Genomic DNA, 14194 nt, shown 5'->3' on the forward strand with positions numbered 1-14194 from the left:
GTCGACCTTTGTTATACGCAATTTCGACCTAAAAGGCAGTTCAAAGTCGCGACTAATTAGCTAACGAGTAAAAAAAACTGGACGAGCGCAGCGCTTTTAATTTCGCCATATTAAATTTCAATTAAGTTAATGCACATACGATCCATTTGCCGCTTATTTATCGGCAGGTTTGCCGAATCGAGGTAGATGCAAGCGGGATTTATATTGCGTCGTCGAGAACGGGGAGTTTTTCTTCGCGGGAGGTTCCCAGTTTGCGAGAGAATTTCAGAGAGCGGAAGAAAGGCGACGATAGGGTAAGAGGACCCCGGTAAGTCCGTCATAAAAATGTACGAAGGGTTTCTGCGGGAGGAGAAAGAAAGCTCCGGCGCGCCGGGCGAGAGCAAGAAACCCACGTGACACGTGAGAAACTTGGTAACATCTTTATTAGCGGCGTCCACGTGTCGGCCGGACTCGTTCCTCGTCGTCGCGCGTATTTTCCCTCCCAATTCACGAGAGAGTCTCCGTTTTCCATTTCTGTCTCTCTTTCCTTTACACGCGCGCGTAACGTCGATACGAGACGCGTCGCCGTCGCGAGTGACCATCGCTCTCCTCCGCCTTTCGTAATTTTATTTGTCCGAGTCGCGGGATCCCGCGGCACTTTTTTGCGCGGATTAAAACTGTTTAACGGTAAACAGCAGCGACCGCGCGCGCGACTATGGTGTTTGCATGCGCGCGGTGGAAAACAAAATATTTGGCAAAATAGTCAACGTCCCGAAAAATTGCGGCGCGCTGCGCAACGGTTTAATTAAAAGCCCCTGCGAGAATCTGCAGCAAACTTTACCGGTTTACAATGTAACCAGTATGTTTACCGACGCATCCTGCAATCGTTCTTTTTTTTGTATTATTCCATTAAATCCGCGCGGTTTGCTCCCCGCCGGCGCGACGCTGCGATCTGAACGCGGACAGTACTGTGCAGAAAGCATAGTGTAACTAGTAGGTCCCATGGATTTATACAGATAGACTGCGCGTCCTTATGGGCGCGCTGAAGACTACACTGAAGGATAGAGATATTGCGTGAGTGATGCTGCTATCTCGCTCTTTGTTAAGAGTGGGGAGAAAACATCGCATATTAGACAAAGACACACTCACCCTGGCTAGAGACCCCCAAGGGAAAGTCTGGAAACTCAACGTTCAGCTTCTGATTGGTGCCGGCCATTATGCGCCGAAAGTTAGTCAGTAGAAACGTTTCGGATGTGTTTAACAGTATTGTATGTGTGTTTGGTATGTGTTTAACAGCACTTTAATAACGAATTTTCTAAAATCATAATAGTCTTTTAGATATCTTCAATTGTCACAATTTATGAAACAAAATTATGTCTAGGTTACGAATATCGAACGAGAAGAAATTAATAAAAAAGCGAGCGTATAATAGCAAAGCAATGGCGATGCGTTGTAATCTTAAATAAATAATATATTGCAACTTCGTTTCTTATTATGTAAAATATTTCAAAACTTTTCATAAAAGTTACTAGATTTGACGTATAATGGCGAATATTTTCCAGACTCTCCCTGAGGGTCTCTAACTCAGGCCATTGCTTTCACTCCCCCTCTCCCTCCCTCCCCCCCTCTCTCCCACTTTAATGTAGTCTTCAATTGTTCTCACGAGACACGTAGTCTATTTGTATAAGTCTACGATAGGTCCACTCCGTCATTTGTTTCGTTTTGCGTCGATTCCTCAGCTTCACTAGGATTCACATTTTCATAATCTTTATTCCCATCTGCATAACGATGAGTTTCAGGCTGTAGTTCACACAGCTTCTATTAAAGCCTGTGGTAATACAATACACACATACAGCCTGAAACTCAGTGATTTGTGTAGGTGAGAAAAACGATGATAAAAACGCAGGCATTAATGAATAAGACTGCACGTACACGCACATGCGCCGCTGGATTTGCACCAGAGACATGGCGGAACACCACGCGATCGGGACCGCGAAGATCAAAGGGGTCGACAGAGAGTGCACCTACTAGTTATACTATGCAGAAGGATTGTCCGGCCCGTTTACGATTCCGTTGCGGCACTCAAGTCGGTGTCGGAAGTCAACGCACAAGGAGTTGCAGACGCATGTCGCCTCGCGATGGAGTCTACGACAATTCCTTGTGCGTTGACTTCCGACACCGACTCGAGTCTTAGGACGGAGCCGTAAACGATTACGAAAATTTTTTTGCCCAGGCTCTTACCCGACGCGGAGACCGACGAAGGAAAAAAAAGTTATCGATTACTCGACTCGAATACATAATTAACAGCGCGCACTTTTCCACGTCGACGCATGCGAAGCACATGTTGTGTAAAAATTAAAATATACTTTTGAATATATGAGGTTGACCAGAAACGAGGGCAGATAAAAGTTACTTACGGCAGCCCCGTGCGGAAAGGAAACGTTTAACATGAGAGACGATGTATGGTGGTACTTACGCAGACAGTCTGCTGGCGTTATGCTGGCGTTCTGTAACAGAAAAAATAGAAATAGCAAAATTAGCAAATTTAGTAGCGAATTGATGCAGTTCGTCTAGTCACCGGCCGGTCGCGTGCGTTACGTTAAAATGGATCTCCGGCGAGCGAAGAATTAAGTGCCCGGGATAGTTAATCTAATTGGGAGCCAAAGATCTTGAATTAAGTGATCGAGTCGATTTGACGCGAACATTTTTCCCCCTCCGTTCGTATCTCTCTCTTGCAAGAAATAAAAGGATTCAGGCAGTCTTGTACGATTAAGTCTCTTCTTGAAAAAATATTCCGTTAAACGTCGAGTTTTAACTTCAAATATTAAGTCTGCGCTTTTGAGAGAAATAATCTCCTAACGAGTCTGTATAACTTTTTAATGCGAGCGCACGGCGAGGCTTAAGCCTGAGCTACAACGTGCTCTTTGCGCCTAGAAACGTTCTATTTTGTAGCCGATAGAGGAAAGTCCTCTATTACGAGATGGCAGGTTTTCAACATCCAAATTCAGTCACAAATCTTTTTCGCAGCGATTACGCGATCTAACAATCAATTTTCAACTAAACAGCTTTCACTTCAAGGGCAATAAATTCATGGTGGAACCAACAGATGATGCCAATTAATTCAGCAGAAATTCCGCTATCCCAGCCTATCTCATAATAGGGGACTTTCCTCCACGTTAAAAAATTTTGTTTAAGCCGACAAATTGTACGTTGTACACCGTGCAATCGTATGCCGTCGACAAATGTTCGAAGCGTTCGGATTTGCTTATACAGGGTGAATCATTCTTATATCATGCTTATACAGGCTGTCCCAACCTTTTACCATGAGGGGTGGATCATCGACCGAAACTGCAGCCAAAATGGGGAAAAAATGGAAAAACAATCTCGTTATATACATTTCAATCATGTAAAACCAATTTGTATCTTAAGAGATAAAATTAGATATTACACGATTGAGACATACATGACGAGATTTTCCACGTTTTCCCGAGTTGGCTACAGTTGCAGTCGGTAATCCATCCCTCATGGTAAATGGTTGGGACAACCTCAATGATTCGCCCTGTACAAAAGAGAATGTTTCTAGGCGCACATTGTAGATCGGGCTTTACGTAATGCCGTCGCGACCCGAAATATCGTGCGATTCAACAGGGGAAGCGCGGTTAACGACTTATTCGACGACAAGGCGAGAAGAGAGGCCCAGGCAGCTTGACGAGGAGCGTAGATGTACGAAGAGGCGGTTTGTCGTTTCACACACGCGCGGTCTTTCGGGCCGGGGCCGTCTGTCGTGCGCGAGAAATTCGCCTTTAGAAATTCGATGACCTGCTTGCCGCCACGACGAGGGGAGGGGGAAGGGGGAAGCAGAGGAAGTAGCGATGAAAGGAAGAGGTGGAAGAGCGCGCGGGTCGGCCGGCATTGCGTAAACAATGGCGTACACGCAACGTGCACGCATGCACACAACGCATGTCATGGGAAAGGGACTCCTCGGGAGGGGAGGGGGAGCCCCCGGTCGAGCTGCGGCGTTAAATTCGAAATCCAGAGGGCTGAATACGCGCGCGCGCGCGCACCACCGCACACGTCCTTACGGGACGTCGTATTTTATCGCCCTCATTCTACCACCACGCTCGTCCAACGTGGAAGCGCGTGCTTCGACGTTATTACGAAGCCACAGGCAAGAAATTGCCGCGGCAGCCGGAAATAATTCCGGCGAGAGGGAGAAGGGTTCCTTATATATGCGACCGGGAGTCTCTCGCCCAACCTTGGATTCGTCTTATTGTTAGTGTTAGGTGCTACGAATTATTTTCCAAGTTAAAAGTTACGTCACGTGAAATACGCGAGGCGAGCCCTAATAAATAAACGCGGCAGACACTTGTCGCTCTCTCTCTCTTAGCATACTTTTGTGTTTTGAGTAGATAAGGGGAACTTCGCAAAGGTGTTCTTCGCAAAGATACCGTCCTGTTGCGCGCGAGTCCAATAATTAACATTCACGATCGAAAGGCACTCGGTTATAATGTCAATAAACGACTGGACAATTGCAACGCCGAGGCACTTATTATTCATCGGCCGTCATTTGAACAATAGGTACGAAATTACCCGGCGACCTTCCGCCGCCTAATTATCAATATTCGTTGCGCTGCGATCCAGCGGTCGCGGGCTCGGATGGCCGCGCGCGATCAATCAGTGACGCAACGCGGCCGCCACTCTCGATGTCGGAAAATAATTAGCGGCCCCAAGTATCACGAGGCCGCTGCGTATCTTGTTAGCGCACGTGTGTCAATAATCGTGCCGCGGCTGGAGTTGACTCCGCTTAAATCTCTCAACGTGAAAGTTTACGCCTCCGTAATTCGCGCTCGATGTCTAAACAAAGTATTAAGCGCTTTAGCCGAGAGGCGGAGGCGAGCTCTCTCTCTCTCTCTCTCTCTCTCTCGGAGCGCGAACTGATATTATCTGGAAATAGTTGGCCCCGCGACTTTCCGCGACGACACCGAGGCGGAGACTCGCGCGGACGATTCCGCACGCTCGACCGGTCCAGAAACGCGGAGAACGGCCGGCCGGCCGGCCGTAGGCGGGCCGGCGATCATCGAGATTCGAAATTTGCCAGGCGGCGGCGTTCTCCAGGTGCGTAACAATGCCGAACGTCGGAGCCGACCCGTGCAATGCGCGCGCCACGCCGATGCAACAATGCGCCGTAAATTCATCGTCGAGTTATCTCCGGCTGCGAGAGCTCCGTGTGTGCCGTCGACCGCCGTCGCCGAGGCGATCGATCGACCTATCGGATCGAGCAAATCGAGCGGCGCGGGACGGAGGGCGAGGACGAACGACTCGATGTTGCGCACCTGATGATAACAGAAGATAGCTGACACCGCCCTGAAGTAGCTTGAACCTGCTGAACATGAGTTATCGTCCGCGCTGCTGCTGCCGCTGCTTCTGTCTCGCGTTACTCGCGCATGCTGCACGCCGAGTCAGGGCACGATCGGATGCTGCGTCGAGATGCCGACTTCTGGCGCACGGGAGTAACCCCGAGGGGGATCTCACTCCCGTCCGCGATCGCGTCGGATCGCGCACTCGTCGATTCTTCGAGATTCAATTAGTTCCCTCGCGCAGTCCTGGATTTCGTAGACTCGAACGGAGCGCCGAACCCGCACGATTCTCCGTTTACGAAACGGAGCTCTATCCGCGGGAGATATTTTCCTTCTGTTATCGAAGTGGATTACGTTTAGCCTGTTATCGCTCCGCACAATGCGCCGAACCGGCGCGGAATCGGTTTTATCTCGGGGAAATTGCGGGAGGTAGCCGCGACCGTCTGCCCGCCGCACAAGCGGGGCATTCAGCGCGCCCGAGTACAAAGCTCGCATTATCCGCGGGACATTGAAAATCCGAGCGCGTGGTTGCGCGGGCGAAGCGAACGCGGTAAGAAGTTTTCCTCAAGGTTGCGTCGCGCGCGGGGAAACGCGTCAGATCGAGGATCCGCCGGAAACTATTCCGACCGCGCTCTCCCCAAAGCTGACGACGGGGCCTGCTCGCGATATCCAACGTCGCGGCAGCCCTCGCCGGGCGCGAAGACAGGTGTCGGCGCGCGCGAAGAATTCCTCAAGGTCGCGGAATTGCGAGGCTTCGAAAACCCTCGGCGCGAACAACTTCGGCGGCGTTTCGTTTAAAACTTACGTCCCGTGTCGAAAGTTGAGATTAACTTGCAGCCGTCGGGAGGAAGAAAAAAGGAGGGAGCGAGCGCGCGGTATCACGGCACACGGAGTGCGGTGGAAAAAGACGAGCGAGAGAGAGAGAGAGCCCTCTTCAAGGTCGGCGGGGGGTGGAACCACGTTTCGCGCCGGAAGCGCCAACACGCCCCCGGAGGCTCGCTCACACGTGAGCGAGTGACCCAGACCCGGCTAAATCCGGCCGGGGAAAGGTCCTCCTCGGGGTCGTCTATGTACACACTTTGCGGAACTTTGCGCGGCCACGGGCGAACCTGTACCTCTTCTGGGGGGGGGGGGCGCGCTCCGAAAACTCTCGGCGGGCCGACGACACGTGTAACCGGGCGCGCTCGTCTCTCGGCACCGTTTCTCGCCGGCCAGCGGGTTAATTGTCCCTACTGGAAGGAGGTAATTGTCATTCCGGCGACGCGCGCGACTGGCAGGCCTCACGCGTGCGCGAGCACGTAGACCACGACAGGCGGACGGCTAGGTTAATGAGGGACCCCTTGGACGGAGAAGGGGGATCTTTTTCCCCGCGGAGACGCCGAGGTGCACCGATCGCGACACTCCCGTCGACGCGACTGACCGTCGACCGAGCGGGGACGATCAGCGGCCGTGAAAAAGCAACGTCAGTGAGCTGCAATCGCTGCCCCTCCTCGTCTGAAAACTCCCGGCGATGCTCTGAAATTATCGATTTTGCGGCACGTGGCGTGACTCGGGGATTTCGCCCGCTTAATACGCGCGGCGCGGCTGTTTACGGGGAATTGCGCTTCGCGAAGTCCGGGGGGAATCTTAATTACAAATTTTTCGCCTCTCGCGGCGCCGCGCGCGATACGGATCGCGATTATTGGTTCGATACCGTCGGCCCGCGGTGGAGCCGCGGAATGCGGCCGCTTCGCGACTCGGAAAAGTCGCGTAGAGATTCCGCGCCCCTGCGCCACGGTGTTGGGGGTCTCCTCGGTTCCGCAACCGAAGCCCGCGATCGATGACACGGGGCTTCCTCGTAACTTGCTCGCCAACGTCGCGCGGCGCGGCGCGGCGCGGCACAATTGATCGCGCGAAACTAATTTTAATGAGACGGTGATAACTCCGCTGACGGCGGCGAATGATAAATATGCGCGCGGAGAACGGACGCTTTATGAAGAACGTCACGCGATACACTTCATCGGGGACCAATAGGGACGCGCGCGCGTCAGTTGAGCCTCGTTTTGAAACTCAACACCGATCGATGCCGCGCCGCAACTTTGTCCATCCACCCCTCCACCCACCCCCGCGCGTAATCCCCACCCTCTCATCAACATTTCACGGCGAGTAGAATTTAAATGAGCTCCAAGCTCCCGATGACACGCACGTTGATTAATTCAAGCACGCACACGGCCCCCCCGATGATCGCGGGCTCGCGCGCATCTCTCCTCGCTATTGTTGCATCGCGCCGCGGCCTCCGCGAGCGCACCTCGCGCTCGGAAACTGATCGATAACGGCGGGCGCAAACTTGCAAATCGCACGGTCAGCACTTGGCCGACGCGGGTTTAAATGTCACGACGGCCGCGAGACGCGATGACACGCGACGCGCTTTCCCGTCGCGTATTATGCAATCGATAAGGGTACAACGACGGAAGTTAAAAAAAAACCACCGGTGGTTAAAGGTCCCAACCTCCTTTTCGCACTCGACCGCGCGCGCGAATCGATCGGCGGCTGTAACCTCCGGGTGGGTCCTCGTCGCCGCCGAGCGAATCCGAGGCGGAAAATTAATGGAGAACTTGGCGAGGCTCCTTCCCCCGCTCGCACTTCGATCCGGTCTAGAACTGGTCCGTGAGTTCCCCGGCCGGCACCGGCGGTACAATCGGCCGCGGCGAACTAGCGCGAGCGCCGGAGCGGCGTGTACGATCTTGGCGACGCGCGTCGGTTGACTGAGGGGCACCGAGGCTCGAAGGGGCCCCTTCTAGTCGGGCCGCATCGCCGCGGCACGATTTTCTGCTTACTACTGCTGCCGCTGCCGCCGCCGCCGCCGCTGTTGCTGCTGTTCCTACTCGCTGTTGCCTGCTGCCGAGTGGCGCGCCGGTGGTACCGGTAAACGGGCCCCGGAACACGCACCGGCGAGAGGGGCCCGGGCCCCTGCGCGAGCGCGAGCGCGAACGCGCGCAGCTTGGCGAGCAGACGGTCGCTTCACCTGCGCGCACCGAGGGCTTTGTTACGTATCTCCCTCCTGCCTCCTCCTCCTCCTCTCACGATCTCTCGGGCAACGCGACGCCGGGGCCTTAAGCTCAAGCCAACGGCACACGATACTACTTTGCCTACCGGATTGCTTGCGAGAGCCAATCAGGATTTAGCCTTAAGTCAGCTGATCTAAAACTCTGCGTCCTTATTGGCTCTCGCAAGAAATCCAGTAGACAAAATAGTGTCGTGCGCCGCTGACTTTATTCTACAATGGACGCAAAACGCAAGACGGCAGGGCGCAAGAAATCGGCCAATGACTGTCGATCATTCTTCTCAGCGCTGGTCTACAATACGTGGAGTAAGCGTGGAGTAAGGAGTAAGGGAGAGTCCTAACTTGTAGCTTTTGGTGTAAGGAAGCTGAAATACGGGCATAATTTTTAAAATATTTGTAACACTGATTGATGGCATTTTGATTCACCGAGAGTAAGCCTAAGAGCTGAAGTAGGAGTAAGAAATAAAATGGATTTATTTCCTTACTCCTTACTCCAGCTTACTCCATGCATTGTAGACCAACCTTCATATTTGACCGCGATCGGTCGGTTTCTCGCGTTCCGCGTCCGTCGTAGAATGAGCTCAACGTTGGGATCGGCTTGCGAGCGAAGCCGACGAGCGGGCTGTTCGCAATATCGCCGCGCGCCGTCGAGCCGTCGTCGACGGGGTTGAAGGACCTTCCAACCCTCGAAAGCGGGGAAACTTGGGCGCGAGCGGGAAACGCGGCTCGATTGAGAGATTTATGCGTGTTTAGGTTGCCAGGGGAGACCTTTCTCCCCGGGATTTATCGACGATCCCGCGCGCCCGTCGTTGACTCTTACATGGGGGTGGAGGGCTGGTGAGACACAAAGGTAAATACCGCGGGAGGCCAGGGCGAAGATCTCTTAAAATGTAATCCCGGGCGTGTTGCGCGCCCGTCAACCACTCGCAGGTCCCTAATTACCGATCCGTTTCCGGGACGGAGAACGCTCGCCCGCGAGACCGATAATTGAATCGAAGCCACGGAGGAAGCCTCTCTTCGGGCGTCCGTCTTTGTTAGTCCCTCCTCCTCGCCGCACTCGCCGTTTACCGCGCGCGGGAACGTGTGTTTCCGACATTCGCGCAACGGTGTACCGATACGCCGCAGCGTTTATAGCCGCCGCTTGGATTTCTGCATTTATTTCCCCTCCCTGGGCCCTTACAACTTTACTCTCGTGTTTCATTGCGCCCCGGCTTTTACGAGCGGCGGAAGTTTATCGCGGAATCCGAGCCGCGACGTGACTAAACGCGGCTCGGATTAATGCATTCGATGACGCGATCGGTTCATCGACGATCGCCACTGCAATCGCGCGGTTTAACTACTAGCTGCTGTTTGTACCGACTATCCCACCTGATGGATTATACGAGCTAACAGCGTTAAGATCTGTAAGACGCACGTGGGAGACGAATAAATCGGAGATAATCAGCTAGAATCTGGAAGCGGTACTTTTAAAATCTTTCTTCCTTAGTTTCTTTAATATCGACGCTCGCCGTATAACAATTCCCTTCTTCTTCTTCTTCGTGTATTGTGCTGAGAGCCCGTTTTATCCAGTTCGTTCTGGTACATTGAGCATTTTACTTCATCTTCGATAGGCTGCTAACCCTTGCCGAAGAAAACCTCCCATTTGGAAGGCTCTAAAGGGGTATGTGTGGCAAGATACTCTTCGTGGTTGCCACGTGGTTGCTTCCCTTCGGGAGATTCGGGAAAAAACCAGCGGTGTCCGTGAATTTGAACTCGGACCTTTTCGTTCGTTTATTTACTAAGCAGCGCACATTTCTCTGTGCCACACTCGCCACTGTATAACGATCCGACGAACCGAATTATAGTGGGCTCCATGTTTGCAATCGCCGTCGATGCTCAGCGCACCGCGGGATGGCGGCGAATCCATATCGAAACTTTGTATTTTTATAGAAAACTTCAATCGCGTTTGAACGTTCCGAAAAATTTGCATTCTATCCTCCTCCCCCGCGTACATTTCGTACTTTCATTTTATATACGTACATTTTATAGCGTTTCTTTATCCGTCGCGAGCAACTTGTTCCGAAACAAGATCGTACCCGCCCCCGTCCCGCTATTGAATTATGTGCCGCTCGTTACTTCGATTTCCCGAGCTTCCTCAGGACGATCGGCGGGAGAGGCCGTGACGCCTCGTAACGACGGAGCGCTTTGCGCGCGCCGGAGCGATGATGAATCGCCCGGAACGAGCCGGAGCGAAGGAACAATGAATAACCGCCGATCGACGGTGCACGATGCATCGCGATGCGAGCGGGCGATAACGATAATTACGAGAACGCTCCCTCTCTTTCTCTCTCTCCCTCTTCCTTTAAAAAAGCGACTGTTGTCGAGGGACGTAAATATTGTTACAACGCGGCCGCGCTTCATCGAGGTGGAGTGCCTCTACACCCACCGAATCCGAGACGTGTCGCCGTGTCCTCGTGCGTGGCGCGCCGCGTCGCGAATGCAACACGAGAGCGCATCGTGCATAAGTGGCACTCCGATGCACCGGGTAAGGGCCTCCGCCTTTCCTCGCGTTTGCCGCCTGCTCGACGCGCACCTCAAGCATTCTCGAGGCGCCCGCTTCGGGTTTCCCTTACCCCATTACCCTCCCTCCCTCCCTCCCGTCGACGCGACTCGCTCGCGCGGGGGGAGCTGCGCGGAAACGCGGAGATAGAGGCCCCGTGTCCGCGATGCTAGAACTTGGTTCAAGTTCTAGTTCCGAGAAACGCCGAGTAGCCAATCAACCTGCAGCTTTTATGGAATAGCTGCGGGTTGATTGGCTACACATTTCTCGAAACTAGAACTTGGACCAAGCTCTAACATCGCGGACACGGGCCTTGACGCACCCGTACGAATTGATACGCTCCGCCATTCGACGCGCCGAGCGCCCGAGGGTACTGTTACGCGTTGATTGGCTACGAGCTGGGAAAGCTTTCTAGATGCTCGACAACTTTTCTATCCTGCAGCCAACCGACACGCTCGAACAATTTGTCGTATGACAAATGTAACATCAGCCTAAACTAGAACTTGGTCCAGATTCTAGTTTCGAGAAATGCGTAGGCAATCAACTTGCAGCTATTTCATAAAAGCGATTAGCTACACATTTCTCGGAACTTGGACCAAGTTCTAACATCATGGACACGGGCCTTGACGCACGAATTGATACGCTCCGCCATTCGACGCGCCGAGTGCCCGAGGGTACTGTTACATTTGTCGTACGACAAATTTTTCAAGCGCGTTAACTGGTTACAGGCTAGACGACTTCTAGATACTCGACAATTTTTCTGTCCATCAACACGCATGAAAACTTTGTCGTACGGCAAATGTAACACCAGCCTAAACGCTCGATCGAGGGCGAAGCTCTCGTGTAAACGGGGATCTCCCTGAAATTCGTCGGCGGGGCATTCCGGATACCGGATTGTTAATTGAAACGACACGAGTCTCAGGCCGTGGAGTATTAATATTGAAATTATCTACGCAAATCCTGTCGAATCGACGGCTCGGCGGCTACGAATTTTTGTTCAAATATATTTTCAAACCGGTAGAATGCGTGCCATTTCATAAAGTTTGCACGACGCAGAAACGATCGCGATGCAATATTTAGCCGCCGTAATTATCCTGGATTACCAATGTGCAGCTTCCAATACGAATGCAGGATTATACAAACAAGTCTGGAAAAACTAATGAAATTAACAATTTCTACTTACATTGCGTTATATTTTTAGAGCACACAGATGTGAAAAAAAAAGAGGCAAATATTTTCCGAACAGCAGAGAATTATACAAAAATCACTAACGACTCCGCGCTGCGAATCCAGGACTGTTTATATATTTGCGCAATCATTTTTGCCCCGTTACAAACGGGGACAGGGGGTGGGGATTTTTCCGAAAGAGCGCCTTGAAAGCTACTCGGGAGTCGAGACGTTCGACGGAAACGTTCGACGGCCAGTTGTTGCTCGTATCGACCGATTCGGCCATTCGGACGCGCGCGCGCGACCTGTGTTTATGTTAATGTGTGCGTGCGTGCCGGCCGTGAGCGAATCGCGTCCGTGTATTATTAAGGCGTATAGTTAGTCGGCACACGCCAGGACGGCGTATGGCGGCACCGCGTGCACCTGTTTGAACCGAAAGGATCTGGTTTGGACCACCTTGCCTTCCCGTCGCAACTTTGTCTCTCTCGCCCGGCGCCGTCCACGCCACCTCCCTCATCAGCCGTCGTAATTCTCGGTATTTTCCGCTCCCCCCGCTCCCCGCGTCTCGATAGATGATCCACGACGGGAATCATGACGCATTATGCTGATCAGGGTTCTCGTTCCCGAAATTAGGTCCCCGCAGCGGACCGGAACGTCGGCGCGACCCCGAGGGCAAGCGATTTGGCGGCGGAGCTTCGCTATTTTGATGACGAGGGCATGACGTATTCCGGGAATAAACCCCGAACTGGCCCGTCCTCGCCGATCTCCGTAAGTGTCGTCGATTAAGTACTCTCTTTGTTTTTTCTTCCTCGCGTCGGGCAAAAATGTTTCAACCTCGCGATCGATGGAAAATTCATTTGTATCCGGCGGACTAAGCAAGACGTTCCTTTTTATAGTCGCCCCAACGGACGATCGCAACGCGTATTAATTACGCCTACTGATATCCGACTTCGATAATCGATTACGTTCCGCCTCCGTCGCTGGAACCGGCAACGCGACGCGATGCATCGCGCGCGCACCGCCGTTTATTGGCGCGATACATACACGTCGAATTGTTTATGCGCCGCTATCGCGATGACGCGGAACAGAGTCCGCCGATGGTGGCGATAAGTCATCCTCGACAGATCTACGGCCCACACCTCTGCGCCTTTTTCCACGGGCGCCGCCGCGATGATGCGAGGAAAAGTCCAGCGAGTGCACAAGTTGCTATTTAAAGGCGTGTTTTCATCAGACGCGTCTCTCATTCCGAACCGGCGAAATCATCGATCGGAATGCTATCGAATCGAAACGGTAAACACCTATCGTACGTATGCGCGGGAACGAATCCTAAATTGAGCCTCAGAAGCTCAACGTCGACGGGAGAGAGCCGTATTTCGAAATGTCATGCCGCCAGTATATAATTCACTCAATTTTGACACGTTCACGATGCAGAAGCGTGACTCGCAAGAGCGAACGTTTTTATTGCGAGGCTGTCATCGATAATAGCGCTGATAACAGATGCAGCGAGTATCACCGATTTCCTTCCTTCCCCCCCCCCCATTGAAGGGATTGTCTCGAATTTTTATAACCCGCTTCATCGAACTACCTTGCGTCTACGAGACCGTCACCTGCCGTGTCAAGAAGAAACATCGTTGCGCACCGACATATGCAGTTTCAAGTTAATTAACCACCAGCTGGGAACACAAGCCGATAGCGTGGCTCGGAGTCCACCGATCGAATATCGCGAAACGCGGCGCAGCAATTACAAAACTTGGTTAATCTCAGTCCACTTGCAGTATAAGAGGCTCGTGAAACGAGCGACGAATTAACGCTCTGATTATAAGGCGATGCCTGGTGACAAAAAAAAAGAGCATTAGCGTGGAATCCAAGCGGGTCGTATTCGATTGTCTCAAGTTTCCGACAATATTTCGCTACTTCATTGAAATACCGTAAAGGCCGAATCAGACTAGCAATTGTCGACGCGGATTGGATTGGGATTGGCGATTGTCTTCTAGCCAGTGACAGCAAAGCAGCCAGCGATTTAATCGACTCTCGTTGGTTAGAAAACAATCGCCAATCCCAATCCAATCCGTATCGACAATTGCTAGTCTGACTCGGCCTTAAGGCCAA

The 14194-nt window shown here is 52.5% G+C and overlaps 1 protein-coding gene across 3 annotated transcripts in view; it reads right to left on the bottom strand.

Annotated features, from left to right (window-relative positions):
- The window catches only part of LOC105568726 (AF4/FMR2 family member 4), a 254235-nt gene that overhangs the window by 28297 nt on the left and 211744 nt on the right, over positions 1-14194 (bottom strand). For all 3 annotated transcript variants that reach the window (XM_012024593.1, XM_012024595.1, XM_012024594.1), the window contains exon 7: positions 2456-2486. In XM_012024593.1, coding sequence (XP_011879983.1) covers positions 2456-2486 — 31 coding nt within the window. The remainder of the gene's footprint in view (positions 1-2455; positions 2487-14194) is intronic.

Source organism: Vollenhovia emeryi, unplaced genomic scaffold (genome assembly GCF_000949405.1).
Source record: "Vollenhovia emeryi isolate VEMERY1.0 unplaced genomic scaffold, V.emery_V1.0 DF939127.1, whole genome shotgun sequence".
NCBI lineage: Eukaryota > Metazoa > Arthropoda > Insecta > Hymenoptera > Formicidae > Vollenhovia > Vollenhovia emeryi.